This window comes from Centropristis striata, chromosome 8, assembly GCF_030273125.1.
Source record: "Centropristis striata isolate RG_2023a ecotype Rhode Island chromosome 8, C.striata_1.0, whole genome shotgun sequence".
Classification (NCBI taxonomy): Eukaryota; Metazoa; Chordata; class Actinopteri; order Perciformes; family Serranidae; genus Centropristis; species Centropristis striata.
In genome coordinates, this window is record NC_081524.1 from 19,191,216 (window position 1) to 19,218,848 (window position 27,633).

Here is a 27,633-nt window from a genome sequence, read left to right on the forward strand (position 1 = left end):
AGTTTAGAATGTGAAGATACCATTATAGAATGTTAAGTCACAGTTCTAGAATGATAAGTTCTAGAGTTCTAGAATGATAAGTTTTAGGGTTCTAGAATGACAAGGTAGAGTTCTAGAATGGTAATGTAGAATCACTAGTGCTGATCTAAACTGATATTATGGTAGTCTAACAAGTTTTCAATGTTGAGATACCATTATGGGATGTTTCATTTCCAAGTTCTAGAATGTAAAGTTTCAGAGTTCTAGAATGTAAAGTTTCAGAGTTCTAGAATGTAAAGTTTCAGAGTTCTAGAATGTAAAGTTTCAGAGTTCTAGAATGTAAAGTCACAGTTGTAGAATGTAAAGTTTCAGAGTTCTAGAATGTTAAGTCACAGTTGTAGAATGTTAAGTTTCAGAGTTCTAGAATGTAAGTTTCAGAGTTCTAGAATGTTAAGTCACAGTTCTAGAATGTTAAGTTTCAGAGTTCTAGAATGTAAGTTTTAGAGTTCTAGAATGTAAGTTTCAGAGTTCTAGAATGTTAAGTCACAGTTCTAGAATGTTAAGTTTCAGAGTTCTAGAATGGTAACGTAGAATTGTAGAATGGTAAAAAAAAAAAAGTCTCTAGTGCTGATCTACACGAATATAATGGCTGTTTAACAAGTTTAGGATGTGAAGATACCATTATAGAATGTTAAGTCACAGTTCTAGAATGATAAGTTTTAGGGTTTTAGAATGACAAGGTAGAGTTCTAGAATGCAATGTAAGATGCATTTAATGACAGGTCACAATTTTAGAATGTTATGTCAGGGGATGACCAAACTCATTTGGGTTCGTTTATATCTGCACTAATTTTCAAGGCAATCTAATTAACTGTTTTTGAGATATTTCAGCTTGTACCACATCGGTGGACCGACCGACCTACCGACAGATCTTTGCTGTTCATAATAAAAAAACAGGCAGGCTCAATAACACTTCCTCTCAGGGAAAAATAGTGTAAAAAACAATATTAGTTTAACAGGATATAAGCAAAAAAAAAATAGGGCAGAAGAAGGTCAGTCTTGGAAAAAACACAATTGCACTCATTAGACTGCATGTGTATCTGCCAGCACATGAAAGCTGAAGCACGCTGGTTTGTTCTGTATCTCAAAACAACACTGTCACTGTCACTACAATCAGCTATCCAGCTGCATGCGTCTGTCTCTGTCAGTGCATGTCCTTTAGCGTGCTGTTTGGCTGTCAAACATGTCCTTGATGTTTATGAGGTTGAGATGGTCTCCTGCATCGTGTCGAGTGTCTCATCATGAATTCAGAAAGTCATCTCAAAGAAGTTGCTAAATATGGAGACGGCAGAAAAGGATACAGACTGTAAAGCTTGAGCTGCACGGCTGTTTGATGTAATTAGCTGCTAACAACAAACGGGATGCCGCTTTGATGTCATACTGCCAGCTACTCTCAAGAGACCAAAATCCACAAAGTACAGCGTTCACCTCTGTAAAGTTGTCTGTTTTCTAAAGAGGCTGAGCTTAAGTTGTGGCCTGAGTTCAGCTCTATAAGTCAGACAGTTTCATAATGCAGCTGCTTTCAATCCTACCCAGTAATTTCACTGTTCAAGAGACGCATATCTTAGCAGCGCATGAAAAATGCAAAACATGTTGGAGGGACCCTAATAAGCAGAAAAAAAATTGAATGATAATAATACACTTCATTACTCCATTCTCAGGACATAAAATATGCAAGGAGGCACTAATTTGTTATCAGGTTAATTATCTATGTTTCAGAGTTGCTGAGGCGTTCACTTTCCCAGATTAATGAATTATGACTCTTATTTACTCTGGCTGGCTGATTTCTCCAGTGTCAGAGTGGAGTACAGAGCCGCCGGGGTCTGATGGAAGAGGAAAACCCAAACAGGAAATAGTTTAAAAGAGGATACCAAACAGCTTCATAAACTCCAGCCTCTGAAGCGTCCTCTATGAGGCCCTGATCACTCAGACTGAGCCTGTTTTACTGCCTTTCTTGTGGGAAGACACCCCAGTTGGACAGAGTTTGGTTTGCTAGGGAACTACTGAATCACCTGGCCTTACCCTTATTGTTGTTTTGCTGTAAACTCACCAGTTTGTACCTTTTAATTATTTAGATAGCATAAGAAATGGACAGGCAGAGGGCACTAGTTTGGGCTCGGATCGACAATTAAGAGGCTGTTCTTCAACAGTATGCTGGGAATGGAGTGGGTACATGAGACCTGCAGCTGACATCACAGCTGGTTCAGGGGCTTCTCCTGGATGATGGTCTGTTCAAGGCTTGGTTGAAAATGAGTCAGGGACAGTTTCAGTTGTAATCAGATTGAACAGGAGGAAAACGACTTGATGTCGGGTGCTTTTTCGTTTTGGTGTTTAACCCTTGTGTCCTCTTGGGTCCTTAATGACCCCTAAATCATTTTCAACATACGATTAATATAGGTTAACTTTAATAGAACTGCTTGAAATTTTCAGCATATGTGCCCCTCTGCATCCTTTAAATATAATATGAATTTCTTTTTTCTTTCTTCATATATTTTTATGTATTTTATACATTTTTATAGCACCTATCCTCCTCAGGGGTCTGAGGAAGACAGCAAGCAAGAGGTTGAGGTCAAAACGTATATTTGCACATATTGTCCATTACGCATATAAAGACACTTGCACACACCCATTAACACACTCACAGGTACATATCTTCTCACAAGGACGCACAAACACACACTCACAAGCACACATGCATGCACAGTTGCACACACAGTCAAACTTGAAAATTAGGCCCTAATTTTGTATATTTGACTAAAACTGACCTAAAGTGTTGAAAAAAATATGAAAATTATATATCAATGTGTTGGTCATGAGTTGCCATAAAAGGTGAATAAAAAAAGTTGGGAATAATTTTTTTCTGCATGTCCTAAAACCAGTCTAATGTCATGGGGTCCTTTTTGACCATGGATGTGATTTTTTTTACTTTTTTTTGCTGTCAAATGAAAATTAACAATGTTTTCAAAACATAAGTTTCACTAAAAGTTGACATAACCTACTCTGTGCATTCCCATCAAGATTTTTTCCCCCACTATTACTATTGAAAAAAAATATTCAAGTTTTATTACCTTTTTTCTCTTGAAATGAGGCCTAACTTTTTATATTTGACAAAAATTGACCAATAATAATGAAAAAAAAAGTAAAATTGTATATAATTTTTTTTGGTCATGAGTTGCCTTAAAAGGTGAAAAAAAGTTGGTGATATTTATTTTCTACATGTCCTTAAAACAGTCTTGTGTCATGGGGTCCTTTTTGATCCCTGAGGAGGATGGGTGTATAGTCGACGGGAGGAGTACACAAGGGTTCTCCTGCAAAATTGCAAGATGCATAGAGTGTAAAAAAGGTGAGGCAATGCAAAAGGCTAATTGAAAACAATGAGAAAAAGTTGCCAGAGGCTGCTACAACATGCTCTGTCTGATCAGAAGAACTCTTGATGTCAGCCACTCAGCACAGACTTCACCCCTCTGTTATTAGTCTCTCCATTTATCCTAAAACAAAGAGCAATTTAGAGAACATTTACATTTATAGCCCTAATAGTCTCTTCAGACAGTGGCCGTGGCATGTGAAGTCACAGTGCAAGACTCTGATGTATCAGATGTTGTCTTCATCCAACCTTATAACTTCTGCAATGAAGAAATGCACTTTTAAGGGTGCAGATAATAGTAGTTTTTATACAATGGAACTTCACAAGTCGTCAGCAGCATGCACACACAATAAGATGACATGACAATATTTAGTGAATTTGCAAATGTTAGCACACTAATTAGAATTAGAAGTCAAGCTGAGACAGAAAATGATTAGGGTTGTTGTTGGTATTTGGTTTTGGTATATACATAATTGCTAAATTAGTAATTTGATCCATCTAGTGTTTGAGACATTTGATTTTAAAACCACAAATGCTGAGGAGCAAAAAATATACATTTAAAAACATATATTTCAACATCTGCCAGACAAAAGGTCCACGGATCACCAAAACCAGGAGGATACATCCTCATTCAAAGGCAAAATTGCTCAAAGGAGCATATAAAACTGAGCTTCTGGTATCCAGTGTATGAATCCTGCAGGATTGCATTACTTCCTGATGGAGGTGGAGTATTACCAGAGTCATATCAATGTCCAAATTTTAATATCTTCGATTTGTTTCCAGAAGGAAAATTAATGTAGTCTATTGCATAATTAATGCCTCATAGGCCAAAGTGCATCATTATCTGCCCCAGGCTTTATAGTATGTCCTCCTCCAAGAAGTTTTCTGATCAGTTTGTTTATTTGTCTGTCAGCCCGGTTTGCATGAAAAGAAGAAGCCATTACATTTTGGAGCGAATCCGAATAACGGGGAGGATGCACAAGTCTTTTTCACTTTCGTTAGCACTGTGAGATAGGGCATGGCCTTGGCAGAAGTCTTCTACTTTTATCGACATGAATTTGGCTTCTGCTTAAGTTTTTACTGTGAAAGGGAAACCGTGACCTGAGAACTTTTTAAAGTTTTATTAACTGTTTATCAGAGCTTTGTGAATCCCTGCAGAAGAACAACTCTGAGAAGCAAAGAACAAGGTGAAGGTGCAAAAATTATACTCTTATTTTTCATTGTTCATACATCAAAAATCTTTCTCTTTTGGTTAAGAGTTAAGCTGTAAGATAAAAACAGCATGTGTGCGCTGCAAAAAGGTGTGTCTAAAAACAAGATAAAAACACTAAATCTGAGGGAAATGATCTTGCTGCATGGACAGATAATTTCACTTGACAAGATTTCTTAAATTAAGATCTAAATCTAGAAATAAGCGTGTTGAATGCTTAAAATAAGAAATTAACTCTTAAAACAAGATAAATCATAACACTTCTAAATAATAAGTTTTTTCTATCTTGGTAAGAAACAAATAATTTACAGTAATAATAATTTGTACTCTGCTCTGGCCAGTTCATCGCTGCTTGCAGCTTTAATTTATCTTGTTTTAAGAGTTAATTTCTTATTTTAAGAGTACAACATGCTTATATCTATATTTTATAATCTTAATTTAAGACATCTTGTCAAGTAAAATTATCTGTCCATGCAGCAAGATCATTTCCCTCAGATTTAGTGTTTTTATCTTGTTTTTAGACACACCTTTTTTGCAGTGAGCAGTTCAGATGGCCATTGTGAGTGCAACAAAAGCTCTGAGTAAGTGCAAAAAGCCAAGTCATTTTTTAAATTAATCCGTGCAAAAGATGTACAGACAATGAAAAGAAACACTCTACAGAATACAGTTCATTCAGGTTACTTCAGTTCAGTTTCCCTCGGACTTAGTGTTTATCTTGTTTTTAGACACACCTTTTTTGCAGTGTGGATATTAAAATTGCGGTGAGTTTTATTCCTGTGGAGACATTTCGTCCCTCATCTTACTCACAGTGCAGCGAGTCATGCTGGCTTACCGTTCACGTTGCCCAGGTGGAAGTATCCATCGACCAGCGAGGCTCCGTTGTTGAAGTGCTGGGTCATGTGGTCCAGCCAGTTGGCCTCCACGCCTTTCACCCCCTCGTCACAGTTCTGAACCCGCAGTGGCACCTTGACAGTGTAGTACTTCACCTGGCCCTCTCGGATGGGCGGGTGGTTGTACAAAGCGAGCAGTTCCACCCCTGTTGAGACACGACAGACAACCAAACCCCCGCCATTGATTTAACTCTGTATGGGTTGTGACAATACAGATGTAGCCTCTGTGGAAGTCCCACGTTTTACTGCATGATTATTGAACTACTGCTGTACATTGGCCACAATCCAAAGTGCAATTTGGCACCGTCTGCAGGAGCACTTTCCCTCTTCAGCTGCCAGAAGTTATAAGAAATGGCCTGGTAAACGGTTGGCTGAGAGACAGCAGAGTTTTCCTCTGAAATAAAGAACTTTTGTTGCAAAGCAAACTACTCTCTGCAGTATTAAGTTATGAACCACTTTTTTGCAATCTTGATTTGTGAGAATTCAATTTCTTTACTTTTTAGCACTAACTACCAGAGCAACGTGGCAAAAACCAATTGGAAGGACATTTATTTCCTATGAGAAAAGCAAACAGGGACACTCAGCCAATGCGAGGACAGTCAAAGAGGTTCTCGGCCAAGAAAAGTTGGCCACAGTGTTCCTGGTCCTCAACAGCAAATAACAATTTCTGTGCTTTCTTGTTTTCCAACCAGTTTGATTTTCTTGTCCTGTGAAAAAAAAAGTGTCGCTGTAGGAGATAAAATGTCCCAAAAAAAGATAGAAAAAAAACAGCTCCGTTTGCATGGGTACAAAAGCTGAGCTAGAAAATCTCAATCCTTGAGAAATAGTTCAGCATTGCCATTGATTTTATACATTTTTATTATGATTTGAAGGTGTGTGTTCTGCACTCTGATGCTGTTCATTTCTGGAATCTGGTAAAGCCTGCTGGCAGGATAAATTTGTATGCAAGATCCGATAATACACACTTCAACATCATTATCATATCATGAACAAAAGTTCCACCTGGCAGGTAAAAAACAGAAAAAAGTAATAGAAGATGAGATTTGCGTTGCCCCGAGCTGGACTCACAAATGCGCTGAAAATCTTTTCCAAGGCTGCTGCCTCCTCTTTTTTTTTTGACTCGGTTCTTTTCCAACAACAAACGTGAAGTGAATCAAAAGTAATTTGATCATATTCATGCTACAAGTCATCCTCTTATTCCTTTTAATGTTTTCCAGAAGTGATGTTTCTCTGCTGATGCTGAACTTAAAAGGGACCATTTCATTGTAACAGAGTTAATTCATGGTATAACCTTGAATAATGCATTAAAAGCTCTCCAGCTAGCTGTTGTTTACATCAAGCAGAAATATACATAATGCAGTGGGCCTCAGGAGGCAGAGAGCGGCTTGGAAATTTGCCCACAGTACGTATGTCACTGCTCCTCGCTCATATCATACTAAATCAAAGTGGAGAGACTTTTATTTGTTGTGAGTGAAATATTTGCTCTGGAAAAAAAACACAAAAAGTGAGATGTGAGCCGGGTTCGAATGGGGGGAGAAAGCAGTTCAAATGGAGTCTGGTAACGTTTTCCCCTTTTTTCTTTCCAATGCAAATGTCGGACTGTCATTCCACAAGTGAACCAGATGGATGAGCAGAATGTGCGGCTCTGCCACCCACCCACACACACACACCCACACACACACTTTGACGTGGGGAGGCTGTGGTGGCAGGGGGAGTCATGGCTCAGCCGCTTTGCTTTCTTCCGTCCATCCATCCGTCCGGCAGACACCCAAGGAAGAATGAATCATTTATAACCATTTCTCGTCTGGCTCGTCTGACTGATGTGACAGCTGGCCACCAAATTCCCTAAATCTTGTCATTTGTCACTCTTGAGAAAAGTTGAATTGCAGCAGAATATTCACAGACCCTCCCCTCATCCCTCCCTATGTTACCCGCGTTACAACGAGGACAATATGGCAAACAAATCTTGGACAACACATAACAACAAAATGACTTCCCATTCAACATGCCCCCAACCTGCCAAAACAACACATTTCCTCACTGTGAATGATTTTGTGGTGATCTGTATCATATAAACTGGTTTACAGTTTATGTGCACAAGGCTCAGATGATGCATCACTGTTTGAATGAATCCTGTCTGTATCTCAGCGAGCTCCGGGCAGGTCATGAAGAAGTAGGGTTGTCAAAAGTATCGATACTCAAAAAAGTATCGATACTAAAACGTTGTATCCGGATACGATACTCTTTTTCAAAAGTATCGAGTATCTGAAGCTTGTTATCATAGTTGCAGTTTCTTTTTGCACAACTGTTTTTTATTATAAATATTTAACCAGTGGTTCTGTTAATTTTCACATGTTGCATTTTTCTTTTTAACCCTTAATAGGGCACTCCTGAAATACTTGCAAATTCCAAATTTCAACCCAGAATATTGGAGGATATTACATACTGCCAGAATGTGTAAAAAAAATAAAATACGGACCCGGGGGAGGGGGGTAATGTTTTCAGAAAAAAGTTTATGAGATTTAAAGTGGTGAATCTGCAAGAAAAAAGTTGCTTTTTTTTCCACTTTTTTCTTGTAAATCTGCACCTTTTTTCGCACAGACTTTAAATATCTTAAATCTGCAACTTTTTTCTAGTAGATTTGCCACTTTAATCTAGTAAATTTGCAACTTTTTTACTAATTTATTACTCATTTTAGATATCCGCTGAAGTTACCAAATATAGTTCTTCGCCGGATAAAGGGTTAATAAAAATATTTCTGTTAAATTTTGGGGTCTTTGTTTTTATCCTTGTGGTATCTAAAATGGTATCGAGTATCGAATATTTTCCTGAGTATCGGTATCGAGTTGACTGCTTTTTGAAGGAATCAGTCATGTACACTAACAGATTTAGAAATGCTGTAAAGCTTTGGGTCACGGCTCTTATTTTCGGTAATCACGGTGTAATTAGATAAGCGGCGACATTAAACCGCGTTCGACACAGACGATTCTGTCCCCGCTGATGGGACTCTTATGGACAGAGGTCAGATTTGTTCCATTTATAACAGCTTGGCATAAAATAACAGCCACTAGCAAGAAACAAGCTGCTCATCCTCTGTTTTTCCTCACATATTAGATGTTTTCTGCAGAACAGCTGAGCGTTTTCCATGCGTTATATTTCATTACAGTCTAATTACGCTGTGATTATAGCACCAGGGCGACTGTAATTCAGACGGAGGGGAAGGTAGCTCATTTTCTAAAGACTTTCTGGGTCTGTAAACATGTTTTCAGCTGTGCTCTGTTCACAGGAGATACTGTATACTGGAGCGTAAGAGGGATTAAGTACCTTGCTTGCGGGGAACTTCAGCAGGGTGAAGCAGGGTAGGGGGTAGTACCAAAAGATATGAGGGCCATCTTCTGATATTTATGTGTAGGCCTAAAAAAATCTGTCTTGCTGATATCCATCACTCGACACTGCAGGATGGTAGTAAGTCAAACTGGAGCCGTGCTTTCACCTGGCATTCTTGAGTATTTTAGAAATCATTTTGATAGAAATCTGCAGGGCTGCCCTCTAAACGTCCACGATTCAAATAATCAGTCGAGGAGCAGCCGAGTCGACTTGTCACATCACTGCTTGGTTTGTTTGTTTTCTTTCTTACACAAATCCTTATTCAGGTGCAGCTGGAGAAATCTGACTCTCCCTGTGCAGACTTTTTGCAGCCGAAGATGCAAGTTGACGCATTTAAATAACCGAATTCCACATGCATTTCAAATACCACTCGCTGTTTCTGATAATTGCATCACTGCAGTGCATTATAGAGGATAAAAAATATGCAATCTTGTTTTTATTTCAAGCTGCAAGTTGCATTGCAAATGTGAAAGTTGCTCAAATTTGCAACAATTTTGCAAAGTTGAGCAACTTTGAAATTTGTCATCTATACAGACTATTTTGATAATCAATTAATTTTCTTTATGCAAAGAATTGCAGGAAAATAATGTTTTCAGCTTTCAAATATTGTGAATTTTGTGCTTTTATATCATAGAACTGAATATCTTTGAGATTTTGGATTGACAGAACAAATCATTTGAAGACACCACCTTGGACTTTGAGGAACTAGGATGGACTTTTTCCACTATTTTCTGACATTTAATAGACCAAAAGAATAATTGAGACAATAAAAAGGTAGATTAATGGATCGTTAAAATAATCATTAGTTGCAGCTCTACATCAGAAGCATTTTTTGCTCTCATTTCAAATAGGAGCCGAAGGCTGTTGCCACTTTGATTTGCAGTCTGCAGTGAGTTTCAGCTGAAAAATGTCTTTACAAAACAAAATTGTGGCTCAGAATTCATGAAATGACGTGATTACAGTGAAAGATTACATGCCTCATTTCTTTCTCTCTGACCCACCAGTTACACGTTTACTATGACTATGACTACAAAAGACCTCTTATAATGCCTGTGATCAGCGCAGACTGCTGGAGAACAGATACTTTATTTTGAAGAAGAACACGAGGTTAAGGTTCTTCGATCTTTAAGCTACTCCATTAACATAAATCTCTAAAACGAGTCTCTTGCCAAGCTCACCACTCCCCCTGTCCCCGTGTGCTGCACTGGCCTGTAAATGACAGCAGCAAACATTACTGTGTAATAGAAACAGTGCAGGGATCTGCTGAGAGGTGATATTCTGCCAAGAAGCAGCTGTAATAATAGTGCACTGTCATTAGATTTTTGGCTGTTTTATCAGCCAACAAGATCTGAAAGCCAGAAACCGCCCTGATCAATAACTTTATTAGTGTTTCAGAGAATTATTATGGTCATTTTTGTGCCATAGGGCAGTAAAAATCTTAACTAATGCCCCAATAATTTGATATTTATAGCTATACTTGCACATCACACGCACGCAGACACACCAGAGACTCTTTTGAACCTAATCGCACAAATTCATTACATCAGCAGACGACTTCTAAGCCCTTTCAGAATAAAGTCTGTGCAGCTAACCTGAAGTCGCCAGCAGTCTGGCTCACAAGAAAATGAGCACATGAGTGTTGTTAGGCAATGAAAGCATGTCGCTTCAAAGGCTTATCTGATGGCGAGCCGTCCGTCCAGATGACAAGGTCGGCGGCTGAAGCCCTGCAAGCGATCTGAGCGGCTTTCCAACATGACATGTCATCATTTCAATGTCTGCCTCTATAATGTGAGGAGCTGGACACTGATCCCATCACAGCGGAGAGAACACTGATCTCAAGGATCAAACCAAGCAGCTCCAAAGACTCAGATGCTGATGATTTCTGACTGATATTCCTCGGGATTACAGCAATAATAAAGCTCTTCAATTGAACTCTTTACTTCATTTTATGCTGTTTGTTTGAAGCTTGTTATATGTTTGCAGCTTTGATGGACAAATTAGAAGAAACTCAATCAATGCATGAGAGAAACGGGCGATTAAATGTTTGCTTTGCTAATGTTGACTGTGCATCAGCATCCTTTTTTTCCTGTTTGTTTTGGGAGAGCTCACTTGCGTTTTACCCTCTGAAATCTTCGGCTATTATGTCCATTGGAAAATCAGTTAAAAACTCTTACCGTGACATGTTTGTATCAGGGTTTTTTTAGCGCGACCTCACCTATATGTCCTGATAATTGATTTTTAACTTTGACTTACTTGATGAAAAATTTTGAACCCGAAAGAAACAAAGGAAAACATCAAATCTGATCTTGAAAATGATGTTTCACACACATAATTTTAAATGTTGCAAATATGAACACAGCTTGCAAATATTACATATAAGAGGTAAAATGAGGATAATATCAAGTTCTATATTTTTATACTAAATTTATTTGACATTATCTCAAAGACTCAATGTTGCTTCATTTTTATGTTTTCACGTCGTGAAGAAGTAATGTGCCGGTGCTTTCATGGACTCTAGAGGGTTAACGGCGTCTCCAGCACACTTTCTTATCCCAGCTCTCTCACCTACACAATACATTCATATACCACTGATATGCATTGTAGATAATGTTTTTTCCTTTTTCGAATCCAGGAAAGGTGACATTGTTTTAGTGCGCAGAAGTTGTTGGAAAGAGATAAGGCTGGAGAAGAGATAAAATATGGTACAGTATAAATGTTTCCTCTGCTTGTTCATAAAAACCAGGTGGTGTTTAATTCCCTACAAAACGTTTCTGCTCATGCAAATCAGCTTAACTAAAAGTAATTTTTAGGACATAGGGTTGTTTTATCCAGACATAATTGTACAGCTGTCACCACCATGTTATACTTTCCGTTTGTCTTTCCACCAGAATCCCTTTCCTTCAAACCATCCAAGCATTTGAGTATCCAAACTTATGGACTCAGTTTCTATCCAGAGCTGCAGTCTCAGGGATGGTGATCATCTTTTCGATCGTAAGCCGCAGACTTGCGCCAGCTCCCGCCGCCAACACTTGCACGGTGTTCACCTCGAGATCTGAGGATTAGCGAGGACAAGCCAGCAGTAGCCGAGACTCTCGGGCCTCCTCGGCAGACTGGGCATTAGTAGAGAGGGACATGGGAGCTTGGCAGGCTCGCCCACCACCCCGGCTGGCCGCTACACCAGCGCTGCTGGCGTTGTCGCAGGGATTCAGGGGGATGAAGGTGGGGGTAGAGAGGGAGAGCTGTGAAGCTGAGGGAGGTAGAGGACGAGGCAGTGGGGGATTATCTCGCCGCAAAATGCACTGTAGGGAGGCCCAGATGGACCAGTGGGCTGTGGTCTGCTGTGATGCCAAGTGTGTGTTCGTGCACACGTATACGTAAAGACACACGCAAACAAAAGCTCAAAATATATGCATACCAAAGAGTGCATTCATTATGCAGCTCCCAGTATTAGAGGCTTTGAACCTAATCACTTTGTACACTGTACATACAAATATATAAGATACAGTATATACAAACACACAGACGCTAACACTCCCACTGGGATGTGTGTCCAATGCACAGTTTGCACATTGCACTGACACGTATCACAAATAGGTTCGATGAGAGGAGCAGAGACTGTAGGAGGAGGGGGAGGAGGGGTGACGGTGGTGGGTGTCTCCATCTGTCAATCCGAAATGCTCAAATAAAGCCGAAACTATAAATGTCTGTGCTAATTCCAACCGCGTTCCTGCTGAAAAGAAAGGCCGCCGTGAATCAGTCAGAGAGGTGCAGCTACGTGTGCCTCACTTCCTGCGAAGACAGAAAAGGGCCATGAAATGTGCAGTTTCCGGGAAAGAATCATCCGAAACTTCTGTGGAGAATTTCACAGACTTAGCTTCATCGGCTAAGTGTGAGTGTGAATTTGTATGCACCGCAGCTATAAGACGATTGCCTTTGTGTAACGGATAGAGAGGATTATATCCCAAGGCAGCACATTGTTGTGTAACATTGAGGCAATAGCAAGAAATGACACCTCCGCCATTGCCAAGTGTTTCAAGACGGATCTGCGGCACCATGCTGTGCTTTAGTTAAACAGCCAAAAGGTATGGCTTCACATGAAACCAAAACACAAATTTACACATATCGAGACAGATATTGGCTGAAGATTAGAAGCTGCCAGTTTTAATATCTGTGAATGTGAAACAAGAAGCTACAATTTACAGCGGGTGCTCCTTTGTACAGGATTTAACCCTATAAAGCTTATAGCTGCTCCAGGAACAGCAAACATGTAGAACGTGTAGAAACATGGAGCGTAAAAACACACAATTTTTGGATTTGATAAATGCTAAGACAACAAAAAGCTAATGTTCATATTTGGGAAACCAGCCTAATAACATTGAGACTTTCACAGTTTGAAGTTTTGACCTTTATTTATCTCAATTATCTCATTAGGCTTTTCTCTGTAATTTGTAAGGAGCGCTGTGTGGCAGGTTTTGAGTCTTTGTCAAGTTTTAAAGTTTCTAAAATGTGACATTTAATTACAGAGCCCCATGTGGGCCAATGATTGTAATTTACTTTTAAAGGGCGTGTTCACCCAAATAACAAAATAACCTATTTACTCACTCACCTCCAGAGATATTTAGACACTCAAATAATTTAGTCTTCATATGCCTGCCTTTTCAGATCTCCGCCTTCCTTCTTCGACTCCAGTTTAATGGCGTTAAACTGAATTTTGTTTGTGTTGCTCACAGGAAAATTACATTTAAAAGTTGTACCTTTAAGGTATAATATGCAGGGTATTCCTAAAAAAAAAACTATATTAAAAATAAAAATAAAAATAAAAATAATCCCTCTCTGTCATCACTTATGACCCACTGGAGTGTGTCTATATCTGCAGGGGCTCTGTCCTCTGCCTGTATCTTTCTCTTTTCTTCTCATTTTGCTCTTATTTTTGGACGTCTTTCATCGTCATAAATGTGTAGCATGTAACCCCTAGCCAATATTCCCAAAACTGCCACTGCTACATTCAGACTGCAGGACCCAAATCCGAATATTTTGCCCATATTATGTGACTCAGACCTGATTTTTGTGTGAACACCACAAATCACATGGAATCCAATTTATTTTCAAATCAGGCCATATGTGTCCCTATACAGGATACAGGTCTGATGTTTTCCAAACAGTCTGAACAGTTATGTGATTTTTTCGTCACTTCAGATCGAGGTTAGACACAGCCTGACTCTATGCGCTTTCCTCAGGGAGACGGTTAGCCTGAGATGAGTGTCCTGTCGTGAGAATCTTGTGCAGAGATGCTGACAGATGAAGTCAAATGTATGCCTTGCCATGCTAAATTTTGGATGAAATCTGTTTTTTTGAAGCCTCACGCCACGATCCCACTGCTCCTGGCTCCGACTTCTCATCCACACACACCTCCATACAGACGTAGCAGCCATTGCTCCACAAAAAGCCATTTTAAACATTTTGCTCTCTTTCTCCTCATCCTTCTTTTTACATTTTCATCTGCTCATAACTTCGCTGGCTTCCTACATTCTGTGTCAACTTTTCTTTTTTTACCATTAGATGCAATTTTAGCAATGTTAACTCTGTTCTTTTTGTGGAATGTATTTCTGTGCAGGTGTGAATGCACACACCCACATACGTAAATCACCTTCAAAATAAAAGCACATCCATTGTATTGATTTCTAATTTCCAGGTAACCTCATGCAGGCCGAACAACTCATTGTAACTAATTTCATGAATAAATAAGTTTGTTTTAATGGAAAACAGCACAGACATTTTCTGGGTGACCAGAAAAAATGTTTCACTCATTAGTTTTGGGTTTGACGCTCCAGCAAAATTTAGGATGCAAAAATAAGACCAACCTATGAAGCAGAACATGCACAACAGGTTATTTGTCAAGAGATCTCAAGCTGAAGCCGAACTTTTTAGAATTAGTTTTAGATCAATTATCTTGAAATCCAATTGTTTTACTTTTCATGGAGTCCTCCGAATCTGTTGGATCTTTGTTTTATTTCCCAATCACTCAGTTGAAAAATTTTGGATGAAATCTGTTTTTTTGAAGCCATTCACGCCACGATCCCACTGCTCCTGGCTCCGACTTCTCATCCACACACACCTCCATACAGAGGCAGCAGCCTCGTCTTTCTCTCTAATGCTGCTCTCTGTCAACACATATGTCATTATGTCATTCACCTACTGTTGCGATTACTTAATTGTCTTCACTCTTTTCCTCACGGATTCATTCATTTTTCACAGCATGTAACAGCTTTATAGTCCTAATTTACATTTACATAATTTCCTTTTAGTTTGAGTTTATGATGGAAACCATAGAGACACTCACCGTCGCCCCTCCGCAGGCGGTATCTCGGCCTCTCCTTTGCATCTCTGCCGCTGTCTTTGTTGTTGTTGTGACACGGCGACTCCTCCTCCGTCAGCTCCTCCGTCAGCTCCTCGCTGTGCTCCAGATCTCCCACTGGAACTGGAGATGCCACAGGCGAGACCTCGCCCTGACTGCCCTCCACCCCGACCCCTGAATGGTTCCCAGTGTTCTCACTTTGATTCTTCTCCCCACTCGGTGCTCCTTCCCCAGCCTCGTGTGAGGCCTCCTCCTCGTTCCCCACTGTGTCCGCCGCCTCAGCCGGAGCTCCAGGTGCTGCGTGGTTTTTGGGACTTGAGGGGTTCGAGGGGCTGCAGCTGCCCAGGGAGCCGAGCACAGAGCTGGGGCTGGAGTGCAGGGAGAGGGAGGGGGTGTCAGGTTCTCTGATCCTGGTGCACGGGGCCCCATAGGGTTCCTGGACAAATCCCACGAACATCACCCCCTGGTCAGCCGCATCCTGGATCTGCTGTTGGAAGCATGAACAAAAAGTATAAAAAGTTAGAATAATACAAATACAGATGTTGCGACTTTTGCTTCGCTGCGTTCACTGATTTTTATTTTGTTAGAGCTAAAATAAATAGTCAATTGACAGAAAAACTAATCTGCAACTATTTTGATAGTCAACGAGTTGCTTTGGTCATTTTAAAGCAAAAATAGAAAGTCAAATGTGAGAATTTACTGCTTTTATTGATCTGGTAGGATAGTAAATTGATTGTCTTTGGTTTTGATCTGTTGCTTGGACAAAGCACTTGAAGATGATACCTAGTGCACTGAGAAACTGTACTGTACCACTTTTTCCCTACAATTTACAGACAAATGAATCACTAAATGATCTATGATTGTGATCGCATGCTAATCAAGGACAAAAGTAATCATCATTTGCAGCCCTAGACTTGATTGCATGTACTGTTTACTGTTTCCTCTGATGTTTTTTCAGCATCAATTTATGTGGAAATGTCTTTATTTATGTAAAGGGCGCAAGGTGAGAATTCAAGGCATAATAGCCAAGTACAGTTGGATACGGTGGCCCTGAAGTGCAAATCACAACGGCAAATCAGAAAACACAACGACAAATCAAAAAACACAACGAAAAATCAGAAAACACAACGACAAATCAGAAAACACGACAAATCAATTTGCTGTTGTGTTTTCTGATTTGTTGTTGTGTTTTTTGATTTGCCGTTGTGATTTGCACTTCAAGGCCACCGTAGTTGGGCCATCAGGCATTCTGTATTGCTTAATAAGTATTATCCTGTATTTATGAGGTGCACCTGAATGCACCATGAAGTCCCTGTTGGCACACACATGATTTACTGTACAAACCATGTAAATTAGCAAGTGCCAATAGTGCAGGGGTGGCCATTTAATTTTGGTAAGAATAGATGTTGTGATAAGACTAAGTTAATGTGGATTAACTCTAATAATTATCTCACTTTTTCCTTTATTTTAAACACAACATACATTCAAACCACAAAAGTAGTGCAGTAAACCAGTTGTATTAGTGTTTTTGATGTGTTTCAGTTCTTTCTTTTCTTATTTAGTGAAAAAGATCCGGTCTGTCTTGTGCTTGTTATAAAGTCTACATTCTGTGTTAACTTTTCTTTTTTTACCATTAGATGCAATTTTAGCAATGTTAACTCTGTTCTTTTTGTGGAATGTATTTCTGTGCAGGAGTGTATGCACACACCCACATACGTAAATCACCTTCAAAATAAAAGCACATCCGTTGTATTGATTTCTAATTTCCGGGTAACCTCATGCAGGCCGGACAACTCATTGTAACTCATTTCATGAATAAAACAGTTTGTTTTCATGGAAAACAGCACAGACATTTTCTGGGTGACCAGAAAAAATGTTTCACTCATTAGTTTTGGGTTTGACGCTCCAGCAAAATTTAGGATGCAAAAATAATACCAAGCTATGAAGCAGAATATTCACAACAGGTTATTTCCCAAGAGATCTCAAACTGAAGCCGAACTTTTTAGAATTAGTTTTAGATCAATTATCTTGAAATCCAATTGTTTTACTTTTCATGGAGTCCTCTGCATCTGTTGGATCTTTGTTTTATTTCCCAATCACTCAGTTGTTGATTGAACAGGAGCGGCCACAGCCCAAGCTGTGCCCAAGTCAGGCATGGGCCTCATCACAAATCCAGCGCTCCCCTTCTCTCTCTCTTTATTTTTTTTCCTCTTTTATTGTCATCTGGCATTTTATGTCAATATTGGGATTCTGCCACGGAGCGAGATTGAAACTTTAACTGTCAGGGAATGTTAATGATGCCATTCTCCATTCCTGCACCCCTCCATCCCCCAAAGCGAAGGCGGTGCCTGTCTCTATCTTGAGCCACAGCGAGGGAAGAAAATAGAAATCAAATCAAATCGCAGGTTACTCACTATGAAATTAAATTGGAAAACAGTCACATTGTTTCCAGCCATATTGTTTAATATCAGTGAACGCTCTCTGGGTGCTTCCACATCATATTCCCCATACCAATATGTTGAAATGGAATTGCTGAGATAAAAGGAAACTGTTGTATCTCATTTAATGGTAATGCAGGCAGTCAGAGAGAGAGAGATAAATGGCTTTGACTGTCTAATGTTGGTGCAGTTGATCGCAAAGTAGATTTGAATAGTGTGCTGTAATGATTGAATTTATTTTTAGTACCATTATCATTATAATTTTATCAAATCTTGTGTTTGACAAAGTACATTCATTCAGATTAGATTTCTTTTTCCAGAGACATCATGCACACAGTCTCATATCATAACCAAGACTGTAGATAAACCACAGAGATACTTTAAGTGTATATGAGTGGGAATAAAATGGGAATAAATCACAACATATGTAAGTGAAAAGCCAAATATAGTGCCGATTTGTCTTTTCAAAGAGTCCAGTAACGAGTCTATGAAATCATCACCTGCACAGCAAATATTCAGTGTTTCTTAGGCCCTTTATTGAGCAAAATTGTTAAACATTTGCTGTTTCCAGCTTCCTAAATATGAGAATTTGCCACTTTTCTCTATTTGTATCCAAAAAAACGTTTGACGTTCCATTTTCAGTACAAACAATAGTTTGTATCAAATATTTATGTAGTTTTCGCAGGATCTTCATTTTCTGAAAATCCAAAATGAAGCTTAAAGTAGGTGGCTTTTCAGAAAACGCAGAAAAAAATAAATACACATGAAATTAACCCAGTTTTTCTATCAGCATACAATCCTGGCTAATAAAAGATGCCCTTAATAATTAATATCTTTAAGCCTTAATATTAATTAAAACATGTGAGTTAAATAAAAAATTCCCCCTCTCATAGCTGTCATGAGGGGAGGAGTAAGTTTTTTGTTCCAGGCTGTAAACGTGTTTGTTTCTGCTGTAAAGTTGAACATTTTAACATGAAAGTCTATGAAGACTGACTCGCTTTTGGAGCCAGCCTCAAGTGGACTATCTAGGATTTGCGCTTTCTTTTTGGCTTCAAGTTGCAACTTGGTATAAACATCATATAGCTTCGATTGAAAGGTGGAACAGGATCATAAATAACATATATAATCAATTACTGTCAGACTGTATGAAACAAGACAATTTTAACCCACTGAAAATCAGCAGGTCATCTGATTTATTGGCCGATTTCCTTTCTTTCTAGGTGTTGTCATATGAAACTAAAAGATCTAAGGAATTCTTGGTATCAAAACTATCTTCTAGCTGTTGTGCTATTTATCAGTCTTGTAGTGCAGCTATTCTCAACCTTGGGGTCGCGAGATGATTTCTGGGGGTCGCTTTTTTGGTCATTTTGTGTCTTTTCTGGTCATTTTGTGTCTTTTTTTTTTATCATTTTGTGGTCATTTTCTGTCTTTTTTGGTCAATTTGTGTCTTTTTGTGGTCATTTTTTGTTATTTTGTGGTCAATTTGAGTCCCTTTTTACTTAATTTCATGTCATTTTTTGGTCATTTTCTGTCTTTTTTGGATCATTTTGTGTCATTTTGTGGTCAATTTGATTCTTTTTTGGGTAATTTTGTGTCTTTTCTGACAAATCCCAAAGTATGAAGTTATAACTTTCCAAGGAGTCTCTGGCTTGAAGCTGACTGTTACACACTCAGGAGGTCAGAATGGATCTTTAAACTTATAGCAAATGACTTAAAAGTAACAATAAAATATAAAAATATATATAAATGCACAGACAGAGAGATGTTTTAGTTGTTGTCTGCTTCATTATTTGTCGTTGTATTATTTGTCGTTGTATTATTATTATAATTCGTTGTATCAACTGAGTTTGTCTGATCTGAACTGTGCGCATGAGATTGTGTTCAGTGAGGGGGGGTCACAGACAACATGCATGTTAGATTGGGGGTTGCGACTCAAAAAGGTTGAGAACTACTGTTGTAGAGTATTGGAGATATTGACTATAATGATGTCTGCCTCTCTCTTAATTTATACAATGGAGCTCAATGGAACTGTATGTGGTGTGTTTACAAGAAAGTCTCCAGAATTTATGGGTTACTCAAGATAATCCACAGACTTCTGTGAGCAGAAACTAAAGATCCTAAATAAAACTGTTCACAACAGGTCTATGGTTTATCTTGAGTGACCGGGTCATGCTTTCTGGAAAAAGACATTGCAGTGAGTTTTTTTTTAAATGCATTGTTTTTGTATGAGTTCCATCTAGTTTCATTCAGACTGGTCAAACTAACGGCAGACTTTAACCCAGGAGAACAGGGTTCGTGTCCCAAACAAAAGTAAGCGACTTTTAACATAATTTACGTTTTTTTTACATTGTTTAGGTAACTTGACTCACGGTTTGTGAATCTTGTTTTCACAGTGGAAATCTTTTTACTTGCTTGCAATTTTTTTTACAAATTTTCCCAGTTTGCACTATGACCGTATTACTCATGTATTCCTTTACTCAATTAATTTAATTCTCTTTCTCGTATTTTCTTTCTATAAGTTATTTTCTTTCATCGCTGCTGAAACGTTGGGCTACCATGCAAATTTCATTGTATTTCTTTGTACTATGACAATTAAGCCTCCTACGTTTTTTACGCTCACGTCACCCTCGTAACTACTTCACTTCCAGCATTTACATGCATTAATTTAACGATTAACCAGGACGTTTTTTGCCCTAAACCTAGGTTTTGTAGCCTAAATCCACAGAAACGGCAGCCATTTTTACAACCATGAACTGTACGTGTATGTATAATGACGTTAATGCTATTTTTAGAACGCTCCACTTTGTACCTGTACTGTGTCGTTATGGGTGGTATTGACAAACGATCTGTTCTGTCGTTTAGGTTGGAGATCTTGTTGTTCCATTATATTACAGAGAAGGCAGACATCTCTATTGCTGATATCTCCAACACTCTGCTTCTCAAACCAAAAGATTCTAGATTTTTAAATGGTACCACAGGCAACTTAAAACTGTGTTTTCAATTTTGGGACGGGCTGTTCCTTCAACGCTGCTAGCTAAAGGGAAACAAAAGTGGAAAACTGGATGCTTATTGGCTAAATGAATATGAGAATACTTGTAAGTTGAAGCCCTTCAAGAGTCCCATTTGGCATCCCATTGGGATCTGCTATAATAGATTTTTTAATAGATCCTCTGCAGTGTCAAGACGAAATCAAAATTCTTCTAAACTTCTTAATCTAAATGAACAGATGTTGCACTGGCTTAGATGGAGCCACCTCAGGTCAAGAAAATGAGGTTTTGAGGTCAAAAGGGAAACTTTGCATTGCAACATTTCTCTTCATTAACCAAAATGATGCTGAGGACAAACTTGATGAAAAATATTCTGGAAGCAGCTTCCCTTATTCTGCCACCAGAATATCAACAGCCTGCAGTGAAAAACCCATTTCAATTTTGACTTGAGACCACATTTCCTCTTTCCCCCGTAAGTTATTAAAGTGGCACCAGGAGGAGGTGTCTGAAGGTCAAGATGAAAACCCCGGAGAGAGAGATTGAGCAGGGCAGAGAGCTGACGGAAAGAGAGGCAGAGGGATAGCGACAGAGATTGAGACAGTGAGGAAGAGAAAGGGAAGAAATGAAAAAAAGAAGATGAAGAGGGAGAGAAACAGAAAGAAACAGAGAGAGGCTGAAGGGAATGGACTTCTCCTCTCACTCCTCTACCACTCATCCATGTCCACTTCCCTTTTAATAGATTTCTAGCATGGTCTCCTCCTCCTCCTCCAGCAAGTCTGTAGCAGCTCAGTAGATTAAAATGATAACCAACAGTAATGAGGTCCTACAGGACTGCGGTTGCATGACTAATCGAAGGGCAAAACGTACAGGAAGGTTCAGGAGCAAGGCTTCAAGGGCCGACATAACGCTCGGTAATATACAGATTAGGCAGAGGGGGTTGAATCGTGATGACGCAGCATAACCGGCTCACAAGAGAGGAGAGTGTGTTCATATACATCATCTGAAGTGCGTTTCAAACAGGCTTTCTCCGGCTGTGACACACGCTACAGAGCCAATTCATTATCAGATCAATGTGATTCTTGCTCCCATTCGTTGCTTTCATCTCCCCCTATGGAAAATGTAGAAATGTTGAGCTATTTGGTTTGCAAATTAACATTAGTCTTGAACCATTATGGAAACACAGCTTTTAGTATATTACATTCTGCCTGAATTTGACTCTGGACGAACTGCAGCAGGCAGTGGGTAGTCCTGTGCATCAAACTATGAAACTGTGGTCACAGTTTAAACACATGGAACACTTGGTTAATGTTGTTAACAAACGACTAGTTTATGTTGAGGAAAAGGGTCATGGCTTGGGTCAAAATAGGTACGTTTTTTGCGTAAGTTAAGTTATCGATGTGAGTTGAGGATCAATTACCAGTTGATTTTATGCAACGTAGGCTTTTGCTTTGATAACTTGTATGTACATGACTTCACTTAGGTGGGAAGCCTTGGTGTAATAAAGTATATCTTTAACCTGTCATGTTGTGTTTGTTTGCTTGAAAGTGTATGTATATTTTGGGGTGAGGAGACAAAACATGGCAGATTTTGTCTTAAAGAGATCTAAAACTGTGCCAATAGAAAGATTTTTGGAAAAAAAGTTGAGCCTAACTCTCTGCTTCATCTGTTTGTTTTTTTCTTTCCGTGTAGTTGCCAAGTGGACTTAAGTTACAATCATTATGTTCCACTAGGGATAGCCTGCTAAGTCATGTGCAACACCTAGTGGTAACATTGGGTATGGCAGTCCGTGCAAGTTTTGGCCTAATAAAGCTATTAGCACCCAGTGTCCTTAGCTAACAATGCTAGTTGCACCTGCGGTGGATAGCCAGTGTGGCTATTTACATCCAGAAAATATAATTGCAGAGATGAGTACCCAGGTGTCCGTAACCAATAAGTAACAATGTATTACATTTTGCGTGTGCAATTAATCATCTGTGCAATATTTCAGACTCAGCTCCTAACTTTTAGGGACACTTTTATTTTTATTTTCATACAAGTTTTTATATATGTTAGGGCCGGGACTCAATTTAAACAATTAATCTAATTAATTAGAGGCTTTGTAATTAATTAATGGAAATTAATCGCATATAAATATTTGACCTGAGAACAGTGAGAAGTCATTTTTTTCACATGGATTTTTAGTATACCATTGAATAATGACTGAATACATAAGCTTAAGCAACAAAAATATTGTTTATTTTTGTTCAAGTCCAACAGACCAGTGCAATTTTTGCCATTAAGTGTAGCAATAGCATATTTAGAAATATAATACATTTCATAAGTTCAGGTAGCCTATAGTTAGGTAGACCTTCTGTAAACTATAATATATTTTGGTTTTTGAAGTAAAACACAATCCACGCTAGCTACCACACTAGCCGCTAGCTGCTATATGTTTTGCATTGAGGTGATACTTGAGGCTGGATGTGCTGCGGTGATATGTGAATTCCTTGTTGCATAGCAACACAACCATGCTCTTATCGACGCTTCCATCCGTTGGTTTTTTGTAACAAAATGTCCCATCATCCACGGGGCCAACCAAAGCGTCTCATCAGCTTCTTCCTTCATGTTCACTGTGGTTTGTTGTTGTCTGAACTCATGAACGCTAGTTGGTGCACCAGTATAATCGGTCCGCCTGAAACTCACCCAGTGAGAAACGTTCCGCGGTGCGAAAATAAGTGCCATTAAAATGCGTCAATTTTTTTAACACGTTCATTTTTGTGTAATTAATTAATCTTAATTAAGTCCCGGCCCTAATATATATATATATATATATATATATATATATATATATATATTGTGTTGTGTTTTTGTGCAATGACAATAAAGAAAGTCTAAGTCTAAGAATAATACGTAAAAAGTGACATATTACTTCCAGAAATATTAATTTCTACCAGGACCAAACATGAACATGAGCTGTATATTCACACATTGGCCTTGGCTTTATAAGCTGACCCTAAAGTTACTGTTAGCGATCAGCAACCTTTACCATTTCCCCACCAATCCATACTAATTAAACAAACATGTGTTTCTTGAACCAGCGGCCCTGGGGTTTGATGGCCCCATGACGTCCAACCTGAGCTAACAGCCAGTTGTAAAACCAACCCTCCATACACTTTATATCGTTAACGTTAAGCCACAAGAACGTAAGCCACGGCCCTGACCAATCATAGTGTCGCAGGGCGTGTCTTGAGCTGTCATGTGACTCTTCTCACCTGGGTGCAAATAGACATTGTATATTTTACACCAGTCTATAACCCTTACTCCTTTACCGGGCAAAGAACTATATTTGGTAACTTCACTGGATATCAGAGGGGGGGTAATATTTCGAGAAAAAAGTTGCAAATTTACTAGAATTGGAAAGTGGAAAATCTACAAGAAAAAAAGTCGCACATTTAAGAGATTTAAAGTGGCAAATCTGTGCGAAAAAAAGTTGCAGATTTACGAGAAAAAAGTGGGGAAAAAAGCAACTTTAAATCTCATAAATCTGCAAATTTTTTTCTCGTAGATTTGCCACTTTAATCTCGTAAACTGTTTTCTGAAAATATTATCCCCCTCCCCCTGGTCCGCACGTTTTTTACACATTCTTGCTGTATGTAATATCCTCCAATATTCTCTAGGGTTGACATTAGGAATTTGCAAGTATTTCAATGAGTGCCCTATTAAGGGTTAAGTAGTCAATGTCAAGAGGCTGATGTTGACTTTTGGTTTCTCCCACGACACAAACGTCTGCACAACATTCCATCTTCCTACCTACACAGCCTTTCTTGCTCTTTATACTACGTCACCTGACTTCTCTATAATATTGACCCACTTCACTCTTAACCCATCAAATGCCACTGATGGGTTAAGAGTGAAGTTAGATGAAAGCCTGACGGATGTTAAAAAGTGCCTTGTGTCTCGGAATCAAATGCCAAGTGCTGAGAAAGAAAGTTTTCTCAATATTTCAGGACTTGGGAATGAGGATGGTGTGGGCAGCAACGTTTTAAGATGACTGTGTTGACACTCTGTTGGTCACTTTACCTCAAGCTGAAACGGTTCGATGCTGAAGTCAATAATAATCTACAACAAGCGCATTTCATAGTGGAAGCCTGTCGACGTGGCTCATATTAGTGGAGCTGCAACACAAAATTACCACTAATTCATACCTGACAACTCCTGAAATACACACACGTCATCGCCACCCCTTTCTTTTTCTTTGTTGTTCTTTGAAGCAGCAATTATGTTTTTAAAAAAATTCCTTTTTATTGTCACTCCACCAACATCGTGGCAACTGCCTTCCAGCGTTCAGTGACAGGCTGCAGTTAAAAGACTTCAGCCTGACAGCCGCATGCTTGTGAGCAGGTTTAGCCAGGTGGTTGATTCACTAAAATACAGTTGTAAACATGAAAACTTTGTGTTCTTTGAACCTTCACGCAGGGTGAACAAAGTCATTTCAGTTTGACATCAGGAAATTAGGACATATTTTTCAGTCGCTCTTCTATGTTTGCTCTAGATTCGGTGTAAGAATATGCATGTAGCCATCTACTTGGGATAAAAGCCAGTGTAATTTCTCTGCCTTCATCCCTCCCTGTCTCTTGCTCCCTTCCTTCCACCCTGCATCTTTCCTTCCAGCTGGGCACAAGCTGACAAAACCCTTCAGCTTGGCATTTGTAAGGCAGCCTACCTTCTTGACGTAGCCCTGGATGAGCTCTGGGGTGGGCACCTGCTCAGCAGAAAGACACTCTTCCAGCTGCAGTTTGTACGGTGGGCAGACCGACTGGCTCCTTTCCACCCTGCAGGCATCACAGTGGGGGAGAGAGGACAATGAGTTTCAGCCTTTCAGCCACAAATGCTCATGAAGGTACCCGTGCATTCACACACAGGCACACATGCATTTACAATCAAGCTAAATTAAAAGATTTACAGCCATAACACCTCCACTGTGCTATTCACAGAGCCTGGCGTCGAATCTATAATACAAAAAGAACCCCCTATCAACATATTACACTGCATCAAGATGCTTTGTTAATTTTATTGTTGACCTGTGGGAGGCAAGAGAGAAATACAATAAAACGCTTAAGTGAGATCCACATGGATGAAAGGAAACACACGGGGAGCTCAGAAAGCAGGAAATTCAATGCAAATCTGGTCCTGCCTCCCCCCTCCAGCCCGCCCCGCTGAGGCCATATCTGTATTTTGAGCGGGGAGAATCTATTTATATGGTGTTGTATTTTCCTATTCTGTCCTCTGGAGGAAATCCCAGAGCTAGCCCTGAGGAGACTAATGCCCCAGCTTCCACCTCCCTGCTTCTCATCCTGTTGACAAGGGGAAGAAGCCCCACACACCCTTTTCCTCAGCGTGCTACAGAGTCTTTGTGCATGTACAGTTGGTGTCTGTGTTTGTGTGTGCATGTGTGTGTGCTCAGCAAGAGCTCTGGCATTACACGGACACCTGATGTGTGGGAGGGTCAGAGATGCATGCGTGCATGCTGGTGTGTGTATTAAAGGCTGTGCTTGCAGATTCCCAGTTCATGCAAAGACTCCCACTGAGTGCACATGCATGTCACCGTGTACGTGTCTGCGTGTCACTAATGCTTTATCACAGAGATGTGTCTGTCATGCACCCACTGGATGCAGATTGAGCTGTTTAATGTTTCAATTATGGACAACATTTGGTAAATATGCTTCTTTGTTGTTTCACAACAGGCCAAGAAACAATTCAGGGCAACTCCTGTTAATAAATAAAGCGGAATTTGTTCTTGACCTTGTCAGTTACTGAGATGTAGAGCTTTTTTTTTTTTTTTTACATGTCAACAGAGCATGGCTAGCTTTTTCCTGTTTCCAGTCATCATTTTAACTTAAAGTAGCCATGTGAAAGTCAATGTTTCCAGTAAGAAAGTGAATATAAAATGTCAAACTTTCCCTAAATGTGATTTTACTGAAAAAAAACAACATTTTCCTTTTATCATCCCACGTGTTATTGTTGTTCACAAAAAATTAATTAAAAAAAAGCAAATTAAAGGAATACTCCAGCTATTTATCAATGTATTTCCATAAAGTACCATCAAAAAGACAGATTTAAAAAAGGGGACAGCCAAAATGTGTGCAGCAGCAGCAGTGTGATGGTGCCCTCCTGGCTGACAGATTATCCAAACTTTGAGCCCCAGTTTGTCACACAGGCTTTCTATAAAAATGTGTAGTCTCCGGTAGGGATGGGTAAAAACACTGCTTTGCATTGTACACAGACAAAAAAGTGCACGATGCAAGTGCACGATGCAAGTGCACGAGACACAATGTTAATCATTTCCTCAGTAGAATGAAATGTACTTATCCTATGCAGTCCAATTTATTATTTAGAAATGTGACCAAAAATTTAATATTTTGATTGATTTCTCCTCTCTACAAACCAGTTATGTCCATCCGGCCATGTAACGTTAGAGATTCATGGCACAGAGACATTGGAAGTAAGGCTGCAGGGGGCCAAAGATGAGAGAACTCAGGTCATTTTGTCAGAATTTTGATAAAGCTTCATCCAGAGGTAAAGAAGGCATTATAAAACTAGGTGTGTAATAGTACATGTGACTAGTAAATTCACTTTGACGTATAAGCTAGAGGAGTGGCCCTTTAAAGAGACAGAAGCCTCTCCTACTATATTCACAGGATAAGCTTCTTTCGTGTTTGCTTGATGAGCCTCACCACTATGTTTCACTTTATGTGTCATTTGACTGTGTGAACAAATGTTGCCACCCTGAATCTTTAAGGGCTTGTTAGAGAAAAAAAAGAGCTCTTGTATTTTTATCCACATAAATCAGAATCACACAGCTTGACAATCACTGCAATATCGTTTTAAACGGCGGTCTGAGTCTCTCTGTTAGACTTCACAGAATAACCAATAGCCCTCACTAATGTCATCCATCTTTAAATCCAAAACAAAAAAAAACTGAGTC

The 27,633-nt window shown here is 39.3% G+C and overlaps 1 protein-coding gene across 1 annotated transcript in view; it reads right to left on the reverse strand.

The window, feature by feature from the left end:
* LOC131975982 (raftlin-like) overlaps positions 1 to 27,633 on the reverse strand; it is a 140,171-nt gene that overhangs the window by 43,713 nt on the left and 68,825 nt on the right. Inside the window, exons 4-6 of the mRNA XM_059338835.1 lie at positions 25,372 to 25,480; positions 15,230 to 15,731; positions 5,445 to 5,648 (exon numbers count right to left, since the gene is read on the reverse strand). Of these exons, the coding sequence (XP_059194818.1) occupies positions 5,445 to 5,648; positions 15,230 to 15,731; positions 25,372 to 25,480 (815 nt within the window). The remainder of the gene's footprint in view (positions 1 to 5,444; positions 5,649 to 15,229; positions 15,732 to 25,371; positions 25,481 to 27,633) is intronic.